Source organism: Camelus ferus, chromosome 15, assembly GCF_009834535.1.
Source record: "Camelus ferus isolate YT-003-E chromosome 15, BCGSAC_Cfer_1.0, whole genome shotgun sequence".
Taxonomy (NCBI): domain Eukaryota; kingdom Metazoa; phylum Chordata; class Mammalia; order Artiodactyla; family Camelidae; genus Camelus; species Camelus ferus.
This window is the reverse complement of record NC_045710.1, coordinates 19,814,760-19,828,157: the sequence shown is the minus strand read 5'-3', so window position 1 is coordinate 19,828,157 and position 13,398 is coordinate 19,814,760. Positions and strand designations below refer to the sequence as shown.

The 13,398-nt window shown below is 51.2% G+C and overlaps 1 protein-coding gene and 1 long non-coding RNA gene across 22 annotated transcripts in view; one reads left to right on the top strand and one right to left on the bottom strand.

Moving 5' to 3' along the window:
- The window catches only part of PLB1 (phospholipase B1), a 169,512-nt gene that overhangs the window by 15,927 nt on the left and 140,187 nt on the right, over positions 1-13,398 (bottom strand). For all 6 annotated transcript variants that reach the window (XM_032497269.1, XM_032497271.1, XM_032497272.1 and 3 more), the window contains 6 exons: positions 7,649-7,714; positions 5,133-5,193; positions 4,506-4,564; positions 2,743-2,810; positions 2,449-2,492; positions 2,131-2,230 (listed from right to left, as the gene is read on the bottom strand). In XM_032497269.1, the coding sequence (XP_032353160.1) occupies positions 2,131-2,230; positions 2,449-2,492; positions 2,743-2,810; positions 4,506-4,564; positions 5,133-5,193; positions 7,649-7,714 (398 nt within the window). The remainder of the gene's footprint in view (positions 1-2,130; positions 2,231-2,448; positions 2,493-2,742; positions 2,811-4,505; positions 4,565-5,132; positions 5,194-7,648; positions 7,715-13,398) is intronic.
- Positions 1-13,398, top strand: part of LOC106730263 — a 135,283-nt gene that overhangs the window by 107,399 nt on the left and 14,486 nt on the right. The window lies entirely within an intron of this gene.

Here is a 13,398-nt window from a genome sequence, read left to right as displayed (position 1 = left end):
TAATTTTGCTGGGTGAAAGAAGTTAGACAAGAGAAAAGCTATTATTCTAGAAAATTCTAGAAATGTAAAATTCTAGAAAATCAAAACTAATCCATAATGACAAGGAAGCAGGTCAGTGGTTCCTTGAGGCCCAGGGAATGGAGTGGGAGACAGGAAAGGGGCAGGAGGGAGCGATTGATTACAAAGAAGCACAGGGAAACTGGGAGGTCTTGGACATATTTATCATCTTGCTTGCAGTAATGTTTTCATAGGTAAATGCAAGTGTCAAATTTATCAAAGTGCACACTTTTTATATGTGCAGTGTACTCGTGTCAACTATACCTCAATAAAGCTGTTGTTTTTCTTTAAAAAAGATATGTATATGAGAAGGGATACAGCCAATGGAGGCTTCCATGGAAGAAGTCATAAAAGCAGTAACTGGTACAGGATGGGCATTTGAAATCTTTGCGTGCCCACGATGAGCTGTGCACGTGGCCCAGCATACGCGGTACCATCCCTGCCCCTGCTTCTCAGATAAGGGAGGCTCGTAGAACAATCCTCCAGCCTTGCTTACTTAGGTCAATGGCTTCCTCTCCTTTCCCCTAACACGGTACTTCAGAGACACTAACAAGAAGCTGCGTGTCTCGGCCACTTCCCCTGCCACTATTTGTTCTGGGGGAAGCACCAAGCAGCAGTAAAATAGAAAAAGACAGCTTAAGAGAAGTGAAGCAAGAAAGGGGAAAGGGGCTTGAATGTCAACAGACTAAGGAATCCATTCCTGGTTAATGAAGCCTGGGCTGTATAATAATAATAATAATAATAATGGTAATAACAGTAACTAGGTGTTGACACTATGGCCCCCTGAAGCCCAATTTTTGCAGAAAAATAATTTCTTCCTGCTTATGACGCTGAGGAACTGACATCGCTTCCTGTGGCTCAGAGACTCACACCAAGCGTGGGGCCCTCCTTACCGTGTCTAAAAGGAACGCTCCCTGTAAACAGAATGAGTCAAACCAATTCCGTTTCCCTGGTGATCTGAGTGCAGCAACCCTTGTACAAAGCAAAGACCCAGCATGCTCCGTGCAGAAAAATCAATGAACTCTGCCAGAGCTTTCAACTTTAATTATCTGGGTTGTTGTCAACAATACAAATCCGAGTGAAAACAAACAATTGCCATGGTGTTTCGGGGATCTACCATCTAACTCCCTGGTGTCAACGTATGGCTTTTGCAGAGTCAAGGGCTGGAGATTCGGAGGCCAGAGAGGGGAAAGGGGAAGGGCGGCCGTCCGTGAGGCCATACTGTGTACCTGGGGTGCTGAGAGCCGCCTGCACGTTTGACCCCAGCCTCACTGGGCGGGGAGGTCGGCTGGAGTCAGCTGGACGGCGCCCTGGCCCTGGGCCACGTGCTTCCTGTCCACCACCCTCGAGTGCTTCCTCCTGCTGCCCTGAGAGGCGGTTACAGGGCAGTGGGCAGAGCGAAGGCTCTGATTCAGCCTGGTCTGATCCCGGCTCCTCTGACCACTTGCTCTGATAACCTTGGGCCATTCAGGAAACGGTCTAAGCCTCATGCTAGTACCCAGCTCCCTTCTCATCAGGCTGCTCGCTCGCTCTTCCAAGCACACCTGTTTCTTCATGTCTCCCCCGACTCTGACTTTTCGGCAGGTCTCCCTAATCCACAGGGTCAAAGACAAACCCCTTCCCCAATGTGTTGAGCTCACCATGATCTGGTTTCCAATTTCCTGTCCTCGTTCGCCCCCTCCTTTCCTGTCCACACAAACCTTCAGGTCTAAGCAAGTTGATGTGAAGCATGAGGGCCCTGGATTGGCCTACCACCAGCCACTCCATCCCCTCCAGGAGAGCCAGACTCTCTCCTTTCTAGTCCTTAACTCTCTGATTCATTCTCGAAGACCTTTGTCGGTGCCCACCTCCTCCTCGATGGGTCATCATGCCAGTACCCATCTCAACAGCTGTGAGGATTACAGGAGACCATCCATGTGAGGGGGCAGCTAAGGGCTAGGCACACGGAAGTGCTCTGTGCACCGCAGCTACTCCTGCCTGTCTAGGGACCAGGCTCCCAGACACCACTCTTCTCTTTTCCCTGATCTCTTAGCCTTGCCCTCCTCTTTCCCTCCGGTACCCACATCTACTCACCAAGCTCTGGCCCCTTCCACTGCTACATTCAGCCCCGCCGTCTCCTCCTGTGTGCCAGTGGAGAAGCCGAGGATTTTAGGGTTGAACTTCTTCAGAATGTCTTTGGAGAGGGAGGGAGCAGACAGCACAGGTGAGAGGGAGATGGACGTGCAGGGTTGGGGCTCAGGTGTGGGGTGGGATGCTTCTGGGTCTTTTCAGGGCTGGCTGCCTTCCCTCCTTACAGACAACCCTCTCTTCCCTTGCCCAGAGGGAGGGCCCTGGCCTCCGTGAGGGGTTGTTATGGCCACAGTAATGGTGCTTCTCTGTGTTGCTACTTACTAGGCAGTGTGGTGATGGTCTCCAAGTTGCCATCCCCTCCAATGCTGGGGAAGAGAAAGCACATTTGTTAAAACCACAGGTCATCCTATTTCTGAGTCAGAACCAGAGAGTCTACCCTGGAGCAGGTTTCCCATCACTCTTAGGTCTAGCATGAGTACCAGGGCATCTCTTTGCATCTCAGCACCGGGCCATGGGTACCCGGCCTTGTCTCCAGAGGGGTGACAGGGGAAACACACCACCCACGCCTCTTTGGGGGAGTGTCATCAACAGAGAATGAATGGAGAACACTCTCACCTCCAGGAGAGGCCCCTCCAGGATGTGAGGAGGTCACTGGCATTGCTGGGTCGGGCTCCCACTGCTGTCTGAAAGGCAAAGAGAAGGCTCCAGAACTGAGCTGGGCTCAGGTGCAGGCTGGGGGCACTGGGGAGGGCCCCTCTTGCCCTGGTGTAGCAGCTGGGACCTGGATTTACCTTTTCTGAACTTGGTACCAGCTTTTCTCCAGGCCACTTAATCTCTGATTCATTTTGATTCTCCAGTCCTCTACACACAACCAGTAACCAAGTCATGGAAGAACAAGATTCCTCCTGCCCAGCCTCTCTGGCACCCATCTCTTCCTTCATATTCCCTATACCATATTCCTCAGGTGAGACTCCTACCCCTCACCAGGGACAGCTCTGGCCTCTTACCCAACCCCAGTCTCCAGCATCTCCTCCCTTCTCATCAGGCTGCCTGCCTGCTCTTCCTGCACACCTGTTCCTTCATGTCTCCCCCAACTCTGACTTTTCGGCAGGTCTCCCTAATCCACAGGGTCAAAGACAAACCCCTTCCCCACTGAGCTGAGCTCTCCGTGATCTGGTTTCCAATTTCCTGTCCTCATTCGCCCTCTCCTTTCCTGTCCACACAAACCTCCAGGTCTAAGCAAGTCGATGTGAAGCATGAGGGCCCTGGACCAGCCTATCACCAGCCACAGCATCCCCTCCAGGAGCGCCGAACTCCTCTTTCCAGTCCTTAACTCTCTGATTCATTCTCTAAGACCTTTGTCAGTGGCCACCTCCTCCATAAAGCTTTCTCTAAATGCCCTCTCTTAAAAAAAGAGAAAATCCTCTTTGAGACTTGCAAAAGTAATCCATGTTCACCATAGCTAGTGAAATGATACAAAGACTTAAAAATTAATACTGTACCCCTATCTTAACCTCAATCATGTTGCCTCCTGCACACAGATTCAACATACTCTTCTGACCCCTGGTCCACATTTACACACCACCAGAGCCAATTAATGGTTAAGAGCCTGGTGTACATCCTTCCGCAGCTTTCCCCATGTTCACACCCAAATTAAAACACACTCACACACATATGGGGAGGTTGTTTTTTTTACAGGAACGAATACCCAATTTCAGAAGTCCTGTTCGTCACCTCTATGATTATGCATCTCCTTCTGTGTAAATTTCTTCTTTTCCTAGATGGACAAGTTCCTAGAGGGTTAAGACTATGTCTTACACTTCCTTTTTCTCAGAATTGCTAGCAGAGTGTCTCACACACAGCAATAGCTGAACTGTTGGCCAATACAATTCCTTTAGCGAAACTGTGCTGTGTGCAGGAACTGGGCTCCCTCTGCCCCCAAGAACACATCTTTAAATGGGGTGAGGGGATACTGGGCAGTGTGTGAGTAAGAACCACTGCCCTGGGAGTCTGGGTGATGGAGATGAGTTCCCTGGTAGAGGCAGGCAGACCTGGGTCAGAACCTTAACACACACAGGTGAACTGCTTGGGAACAGTGGGGGAGGAAGGATGGGCAGCTGCTTTCTGGGGATGGAGAGGAGGGCTCATGGAAGAGGTGGCATCTGAGCCAGGCTGTGGAAGGGTAGAGGGCAGGGCATTCTAGATTGCCCTGGTGATGTCCCACAGCTGCCCGGCTGTATTTCAGTGCCAGATACAGGTATGTCCTCAACAGTGTCAGCTAAATGCTGAACACAGAGCCAATGAGGAGGAAGAGCTGATTCTGCACAGGGCCTGGCTGGGTGCTGAGGTTCTCATGCCTGGCTCAGCAAAGTACTCACAGTCAGCGAGTCACCCAGGGCGGCCACCACTTTGATATCCGCGGGTCGAAGCTCATGGACTAGGGAGACAGGCAAAAAACGTTGGTGGTCAGCGGAAGTCTTCCTTTTAAACTATAAACATGGTTAGGAGCCTGAGATTCTGCCCTCACCCCACAGGTCCCCATTACACTTATTTCCAGCCTAAGGCCTTAAGAACTCTGCCTCTCCCATCCATTCGGAGCAACCAAGGCACCGAAGGCAATGGACTTGATGGCTCTTGTGCATCCTGAGAGGAGCTCAGCTCACACTAGAGTGGTCCAGGAAACCTCCAGCGGCAGGGTCATGAGCATAGGCAGAGAGGACCCCAATCCTGACTGAACCTACCTCACCAGACAGGGAGGCTGGAGGGGGGTGGGGGCTGCTACTGAGACAAAGTAGAGGTGACAAGTGTGGCTTGTGGAGAACCTGGGCACCCAGCAGAGGCTTGTTTGCAGGCCAGCCTGTCATGGGCTGCCTGGGATCTGGGTCTGCGTTGCATGGGAGTCAGCAAGACCTGCTCAAGCCTCCAAGGTGTGTTTTTAGGGTCTCCCGCCAACCTGATGCTTAGCAAGGCCCTTGATTGAAGGGGATGATTGTGTCTTCACTCACCTGATGTAGGGACACTGTTGGAAGGATCCCACTCAGCACACAGGAGGTCACTGCCCCAGTTCTAAATCAACGGGAGGAAAGACACATCACTTGACATTCACTGGGCAGGAAGGGTAGCTTCAGCCCAAGAAGAACTAGCTAAGGAATTCATGGTGGAGGCTAGAACTATGCCACTGCAGGGGATCATGTGAGGTGAAGAGCTGTGAGGTGTGGATGGAGCGAGAGAGAAACTAGAGAGGAGGAAATGGGTGTCTGTCTATTTCTATGCACAAAGCACGTAACGCGTGGGCACGCGTGTGCACACTCACGGTCTTTCCCATCTTGAGTTATCTATGCTCTTAAATGGGGCCCGCAGTCATCCCAGAGCAGGGGAGAGAACAGTGAAGTCATGCTACAGGTGGCCTCCCAAAGGACATGGGTGTGGATGCCTTTAATAAGAGGTTCCACGTGAGCTCATGCCCCAGAGCTTAGCAGCTAACATTTCATCCATAATTTCATGTGAGTGAGTCTCAGTGCTTCAGCTGGCTTCTAAAAGGTCTTTCTTCCATCATTCTTGCTGTTCCTCAATCCATTCTCCACACTAGTCAGGGAGATCTTTTAAAAATATGACACAGATTATGTTACCTTCTCCTAGAACCTCCAATAGCCTCCCACCTGGGTCCCCCCAGAAGTCCATCTTTCTTACTTAGGGATTCAGGTTCTGTATGTTCAAGGTGGCCCTTGACACCACCTCTGGTCTCGTGCTCCCACTCTCCACCTTATTCACATGCCTGCCGCCATGCTGCCTTCCTTCTCTCCTCAAATGCACTCAAGTCAGTCCCGCTTCTGAGCATTTGTGCTCCCTGGTCTTGCCTGGGCCTCTGTTGCTGGCTCTCCAGATGGCTGGCGGCTTTTCCTCATACATGTCCCAGCTCAAATCTCCCCTCCTCAGACAGGTGTGGCCTGCATGGCTCATCAGAATGTGCCACCCTCTCTTGCCCATCCCACTTTCCTGCGTCACCTTCCTCAGAGCTGTCATCACTATCTGAAATGGTCATGCTTAGCTGTCTACTGGATGCCTCCTCCAGGAGACTGTAAACTCCAGGTGTAATGGAGCAAGACCCTGTGGGACCTTCCCAGGACAGGACCCCCCACCCCCACCATGTCCTCCACCTGTCTCTTGTCTGGAGGAAATCTTTAAAGAATTAATTTAATCAGAGAAATGAGAAAATGCAGAAACAAAGGGAAAGCAGTCAAACAGGACAAAATAACAGTTTAGTCATCAAGCAAAGTCAAGGACCGTTAGTTCCTCCTCAAGGACTATAAATAATATTCTGAACCATATCCTTTGAGCTGTTTTGTAGATATTGAAACCCCTACCAGGTGGAAGAACTTAGCATGATGTCCAGACTGTAGCCATAACATAAGGTGCCACAATTCCAAGAACTGGCCTCAAAGAAATGGGAACAAACTGACCCTGGAACTGAAGGTTACCTGTTCTTAAAATGATCAAGATGGTGCTGATCAGACCACTGCATGACCAACGTCAAGATGACTGTCAGAGCTGACTGCTGCTCTGCACATAGCCCCCTCCCTCCACATATACACCTCAAAACTCCCCTGATCAGCAGTGGGGAGTTGGACATGAGTACACCTTCTCCCCTCGTTGTCAGCCTCCAACATAAAAAAGCCTTTCCTTTCCTACCAACACTTGCCCCTCAAATACTGGCTTTCGAGTGGTGAGCAGTCAAACCTGAGTTCGGTAACACATGAGGGGTGGGATGCGTCTGTCTGGTCTACTGCTCTGGCTTCCCAAAACAGTGCCTGGCACATAGTAGGTGCCCAGGATGGAATAACTTCTAACTCCCAAGGGCAGAACCATGTCTGATATTTCTCTGAATGCCCTCTGGCCCCTAGCACAATACAAAACAAACCATAGGTGCTCAACTGACACTGGTGGTTGAGCCCCCATCCTGGTGGCTGACAGATGTGGTCTGGACCAGACCTGTCCTGTGAGGCTAGTGTGGTCCAGGATCCTCGAGGCCATCTTTGGAGTAACCATCCCTAAAGCCATGGGCCCTGAATCCTCAGAGCTGGATTGACTGACTTGAACCCAACAAGCCCTGGAGACCCACGTGGCTATGTGTCAGCTTCCTGTTGGGCTCAGCCCCTGGAACTGAGGTTCTTCCCACCCGGTTTCCACCTTACAGGAAATTGATGGTGCATCATACCCACTGCCTCCCCCTCCTCCCTTCTTGAAAGGTTGAGCTGCCTAATCAGAGACAATGTCTGTGCAAAGGTCAAAGAAAATTGTACTTCCTCTAGTTGGTCGCTGACGTCAAGTAAGCACTTGAGAACATGTTAGGACAATCCTGGGACTGTGTGGTTCAGGAATCCTTTTTTCACATTCCAATTTCCAGCATGTAAGTAGGGTACATTTCTGCTTAAGCTAACTCTCTGAAAGCCACACGACACCCCGTGTTGCTGGGAGGTGGAAGCGGTTTATCCCCAAGAGGGAGACGTGCTTCAGGGGTTACCTCCGTGGCTGGCTCAGTGGGGTACGTGTAGTTACTGTTCCGGGGGGTTCTCAGGAAGGGCTCATTCTGTGAGAGAAAACAGAGGGAGAGGTTATCTGACAGCCCTGAAGACTGCTTAGGAAACATTAAGTACTAACAACCCTGCCCTCTAGACTTATTTAATGCTAATCTTCTGCATTTAAATAGAAAGAACTATATAAATAGAATTTCATTCACCCCCCCAAGAGGGTTTTACATAACAGCTTCAGCAAAGGATGCACAAGAAAATGTCTAAAAAGGGTTCCACACATGTTCTATTCGGGGTTCTGTGCTTTTGTTTTCACCCTGACAACTGAACACTTCCCTCAGAATGATTTTCTTCCCTTTGTAATTTCTCTGGCAGGAGAGTCATATTATAGTATTTTTTTCTTCTCCACAAAATGTTACAGTGATCAATATATTTTAACATCTGTTGCTATTATTATTATTATTGCCTCCTTTTAATTCTGTGTCTCACCCCCTGTGGATTGGTTTCCATATTTGGGTCATGTTTTTTTCCCATCCTGCTCACCCATTTATCTCACTATCAGTGTCATACAAGCCCAGTCAAGAATCCAAGTCTATTCAGTGCCTGGTGATGAGTTAATCAAAGAACAAAGATGGAAGTGGACAAAGAAGAAATGGTGGAGGAAAGCAGGTTATAAGAAAATGTAAAACTGATAGTGAAGCAAGAACAAGTTTATAAGATGGAGATCAGGCAACACTAAATGGCCCAGAGCTGTCAACACCTTCTCAAGATGTGCTGGCTGGAGTAGAAGGGCCACGGTCTGATAATTTGGGAATACTATGGAAAGAGTGGGAAGAACCAGAAAGCTGGAGAAGAGGGCATTGGAGATCTGGTCCAGGGGTTGAAAGCTGACTGCCCATGGGATGAACCTAGCCAGGAGATGTTTTGTTCTGTTCTGCTTTATTTTGGCCTGAATGGCATTTAAAAAAGAGGAGGAGGAGAAGGGGGAGGAGAGAGGAAGACGACTCAGTACCTTTAGGAGGGGTGCATGCCCTTCAGATCTGGCCCTACCACCTCGTCTTGTCCCAGACTTGATCCTGTTCATGGGATCGTGTTCCTGCCTGGCACTGTATCCGAGTCGGCAACCCCTGATCGCTCCGCTCTACCGAGGCGCAGGGTAGAGAAGGCACCTGTTCCAGGTAGTGAGTGCAGAGCTGGGCAGGCCTTCGTGATTGGAATGGCCTGGGTCCATTCCTCACACGGGGGTCAGGCCAACGAAAGAGGAAGAGAAAGACTCAGCAGTCCCCTTGGAGGATGGAACCTACCTGCACAAAACTCCTGGCCCTCAGCACAGACCCTGGCTCCCTGGGGTGCTACACGTCAATCCTTCCTTCTGAGTCTTGGCATTCCTAATTGAAACCTGGGCCACTGGCGCACTCAGCCAAGGAGGAAGTGTGCCCTGGACCGTCTGCCACAGTACAAGGCAAGAGAGAGCTCATAGTGGCAGTTCACCATGGCTAACCAAGCTTGTCTCCAGCTCATGTTATTCAGTGTCCCCCGAGCATTCACCATCAGATGAGGGCCACCTGGGAGCACCCAATAAAGAGCTGACCCACCTCTGTGGAGCACCCCATGTGTTCAGAGCACTGTTCTAGGTGCCAGGATGAGGAGAGGATCCAGAGGCTTACAACCCAGTCAGAGAACACGAGAAGCATTAGGCAGTGAAGCATCAAAGCATAGTGTGTCCAGAAAGTGCAGTAATTGCTGAGGAACAGTTGCAAGAGCTGGGGATGTGTGATCCTCAAAGACAAGCCTCGGTGGGAGGTGGGTCACTAATGATTGTTCTCCACCCACTTCATGGGAGTCCTGGCTGGGCAGAGGGCCTGGGGGCTGAAGCTAGTCCCAGAGTGGCAAGCAAAGGCAGAAACCAGAGGGCAAAGGCTTCCCCTGTTCTTCTGGACTTGCTGGAAGTCAAACTGGAGAGTCTGTTTGATTATGTGGTCCAAGGGTTGAGGGAGGGGACAGAGAGGGGAGATGGAACTAAGGGGTCAGAGGTGCTGGAATGTGGTGGGGAATGAGACCAGAGCAGGAATGATGAGAACAGGTCCATTGACCGCATTGTGCGTGCATGAGTCAGAGTGGTTTAACGGCCTGGAGCTGAGCAGAGGGAAGAGGGATTCCCTTTAGTCTGATTAGCTCTCCTAGGCTGGGTTCGTAGCAGCAGTAAGTAGAAAGTGAAGCCGACTGAACGCCAGCACGAGGAAGTGCCCTAGTTATAGCCGTGCAAAGACGGGGTGGCCTGCCCTGACACGAGCCAGCAACGTGAGTCAGGGGCTGCAGGAAAAGGTCATGCTCCTCTCGGCTGTGTTACTAGGTGTAAAGTTCCACAGTGAATGAGAGGTGGTTTTCTTCTGCTCTGTGCTGCTCGGACCCAACCAGGTGTGCACCGTCAGGCCTGGGCACCAACTTCAGGGGGGGCGTGTTCCAGGCAGACATACTACTACCTGCGGCATGTTTGGAACACTTGTCTGCCATAAATGGTTGAGGGAACTAAGGAGAAGACTCAGAGAAAGCCGGTACTGGTAAAACAGAGGAGGACATAGCAGTACTACGTGGAATACCCTCTGACGTTTCTGTGCCTCCCATCTTGTCATCCCATCCTCCCATCCCATCGTCCTGTCCTGTCCCATCCTATCATCCCATCCCATCCTATCATCCCATCATCCCATCATCCCATCCCATCCCATCCCATCCTATCCCATCAGCCCAACCCAAACATGACCTAATAGGCTGATTTCACAGCTTGTTAACAGGTAGCCACTTGGCTGTTCGAAAAGTACTGCCTTGAGAGTGTGGAAGTGTCAGTAAAGGCCATAGCCTCTACTTGCCTTGGGAGGGATGAGATAGAATAATTCAGTTATTATATGAGAGACTGCATCAACAGGACTCCAAGGCCCTCCCCACTGAGACCCTAAGGTTATATAATTCGCTGTTGCTTTATGATGGGAAGGAGCAGATAGCCTTTAACACATAATGTGATGAGGACCCGCACTGGGGTGGTGGCCATGGCACTAGGAAGGGGGAGGCACTGGAACAGCACTAGGAAGAATCCTATCAGACAGTGTGCCTGATGTTTCACACCTGCGGAACGGTGACAACCACAGCAGCGCTGACAGAGACAGGAAGTCCTAAGGATCGGAGAGTTTGGGAAGACAAATTTTTCATTCCTGTTTTGGCATTCTTACTCAACAATTATTTTTTGAATGAATGTTTGTTGAGGTTGAGATGATGGTGGGGGCAGGGCAGGACTGAGAGATTTAGAAGTCCAATGCATTCTAAAGAAAAGAGTCCCCCACATGTAATTCCGAATAGAAACACTGCTAAACAATCAAGTAAGTGTCCAGGAATCCAACAAACCTCGGCTTTTTCACAAAAGGCTGGATGAAATGTCACTTGAAATTATTTCAGTTTTTCTCTGTCTCTCTGTGTCTCCCTCTGGTTCCTCCATTTTGCTGGTCCCCTGATCATACATTTAACCTGACTTCTGGGCAACCTCACACCATGGAGGGCATCTGGGGGCAAAGATCTCTTAAGGGTTAGAAATACAGTCTGGGAAAGAAGGAAGAAGTCTGGGAAAGAAGGAAGAAGTGAAGACACAGCTTGGGGATCCTAGGCAAAGAAATTTAACAGGAAACCCTGGAAATGGACAAACCTCCGAGTGTGGAGAAAGTGAAAAGAGAATCAGCCTGAGACATGAAAGCTAGAGAAGGGCCACATTTTGGAGGCTGGGAGAAAGGAAGGAGGGTCATTAAAATAGATGACAGAGGGCAGCAACTGGAAAAACAGACCGATCAAGGTGGTTTTGCATCCGTGAATGCAGGGAGGAATGAATTTCATGGAGGAGGTGGCTAACTCTGACAAATGCTTCGAGAGGGCAAGAAAACTAAGAGCTCTCTTCCAAGCCTGAGGGAAAGCCAAGCCAGCTGCCCTGAGCTAGGGAAGGAGGGGGCAGAGAGGTGATGAAGACCAGAAGGGGACAATAGTCACGGTCCACAGAGACAAATCAAAAGTTGGCTGTGAAATCATGTGTCCCACCTGAATGTCTAACAGCAAGCCACAGAGTGCTGCTAAGTGCCCAACCTGGCGGGGCACAAGGCGCTTGCAGCTGACTGGGGCTGGGGGAGGAGCGGGGAGGGGGCTGCATTCATCTCGGCCCCCTCCTCCTCACTGGGTCCTGCCTGTTGCCTCTATGTTTAGACACAGCTAGGATTAAAATACATGCTGCCTGGCCCCTGTCAGCTCACACTGAGATGCTGGTGGACTTTTATATAGCTCCAAGGCACACGGGAGGGAGCAGATGGGACCTGAGGAACGCAGAATTCTACGTTGCCTGGCGCGGTGAAGTCGGGCTGGCCAACAGATGGATTCTTTTGGAATGGGCTCTGGGGTTGCCTGGCAACACTTCTCCCAGGCTGGGCTTCTGCAGTTCTAGGAGGCTGGATTTGCTCTCCTCTGTTCACCGGTGGCTCAGTCAGGCTCTGTCCAGAAGGAGGAGCGGAGCTGACTGCGCCTTGAGATTCTGGGTGAAGTAGATTTTGGGGGCTCCTTGCCTGGTCTGGGGCAAGGAATGGCACAGGCCACCTTGAGGCCCACGGTGACAGGGCTCTACCTAACCCAGTGCCTAGGCTCCAATCTGGTACTTAATAGATATTTGCAGGGAGGGTGAGCAAGTGACGGTTTCCTGGAATGTGTTGTTGTTAATTTTACCTATCTAGTGAAAGGGCAACTGGCAGATTGGAGAGGGTTTTCCATGGCTGATGTTCAGTATGGCCATGTGGGTTGGTGAAATGTTGAAGGTTGCCCCCTGTATGGTTTACAGCCTCTGCTCTGAGTCCTCACATGCCTCTACTACCAGGGTTGCCTGGCCCCTCCCCTAGAACCTGCTGGACATGCTTAGGATCCAGCAATTACAGGGTTTACACCTGGCACGGTGGGCCCTCCAGGACCCTGCCCCACCCCCTGTGCCAGCATCTGACCATCTGGACTGGACGCACCCAGGCTGCACTGACTGTTCCATCACTTGACTATCTCCTCGCTCCAAGCACCGGACCCAGCATCTGAGCCCTCTGCTGCCACTGCCTTCACTTTTGTGTCCCTTCTTCCCACAGCTCTTGCTCTCCTGATGAGGCTAAAGGTGCACAAAGCTGAGCCTGGGCCTGAGCCTGGGGAAAGGGAGGCAGCAGACAGAGGACACGGGTCCAAGCACGGGTGCCCACCCCCTCTGGAGCCCTGGCAGACAGCCGGGGAGCTGCAGGTCCACTCCCTGCTCAGCCAGGAGGTGGGAGAGCCTCCCAGACTGGGCCAGGCCACCCTGCTTTTATTACCGCTGAGGGCTCCCTGATCTCAACCTTATTTGGTTAAAAAGCCGTAAGACAAGGGGCAGAAAAGGGAGCTGAAGGCAATGGGAACGTGTACCTGCCCCACCCCCAGGCCTGAAATCAGGTTTAACACAACCACTTACACTTTCCTCCTCAAAAGGAGCCCCTGGCTGAGCCTCACCCCAGTCATCACAAGGCCAGTCCTACCTGCCCCTCCCCTCAATGGCTCCAGGGCTTTGCTCTTTGACCCTCTCCCTGCTGGACCTCCTGATCCAGGCTCCACTACCACGACCACGACCATGAGCCGCAGCTTCTCCTAGCCTCCAGTCTGCAGTCAGAGCTTCCCGTCTGTCCCACCTGTCCCTGCTGAGAGGTGTGGTCCTGCC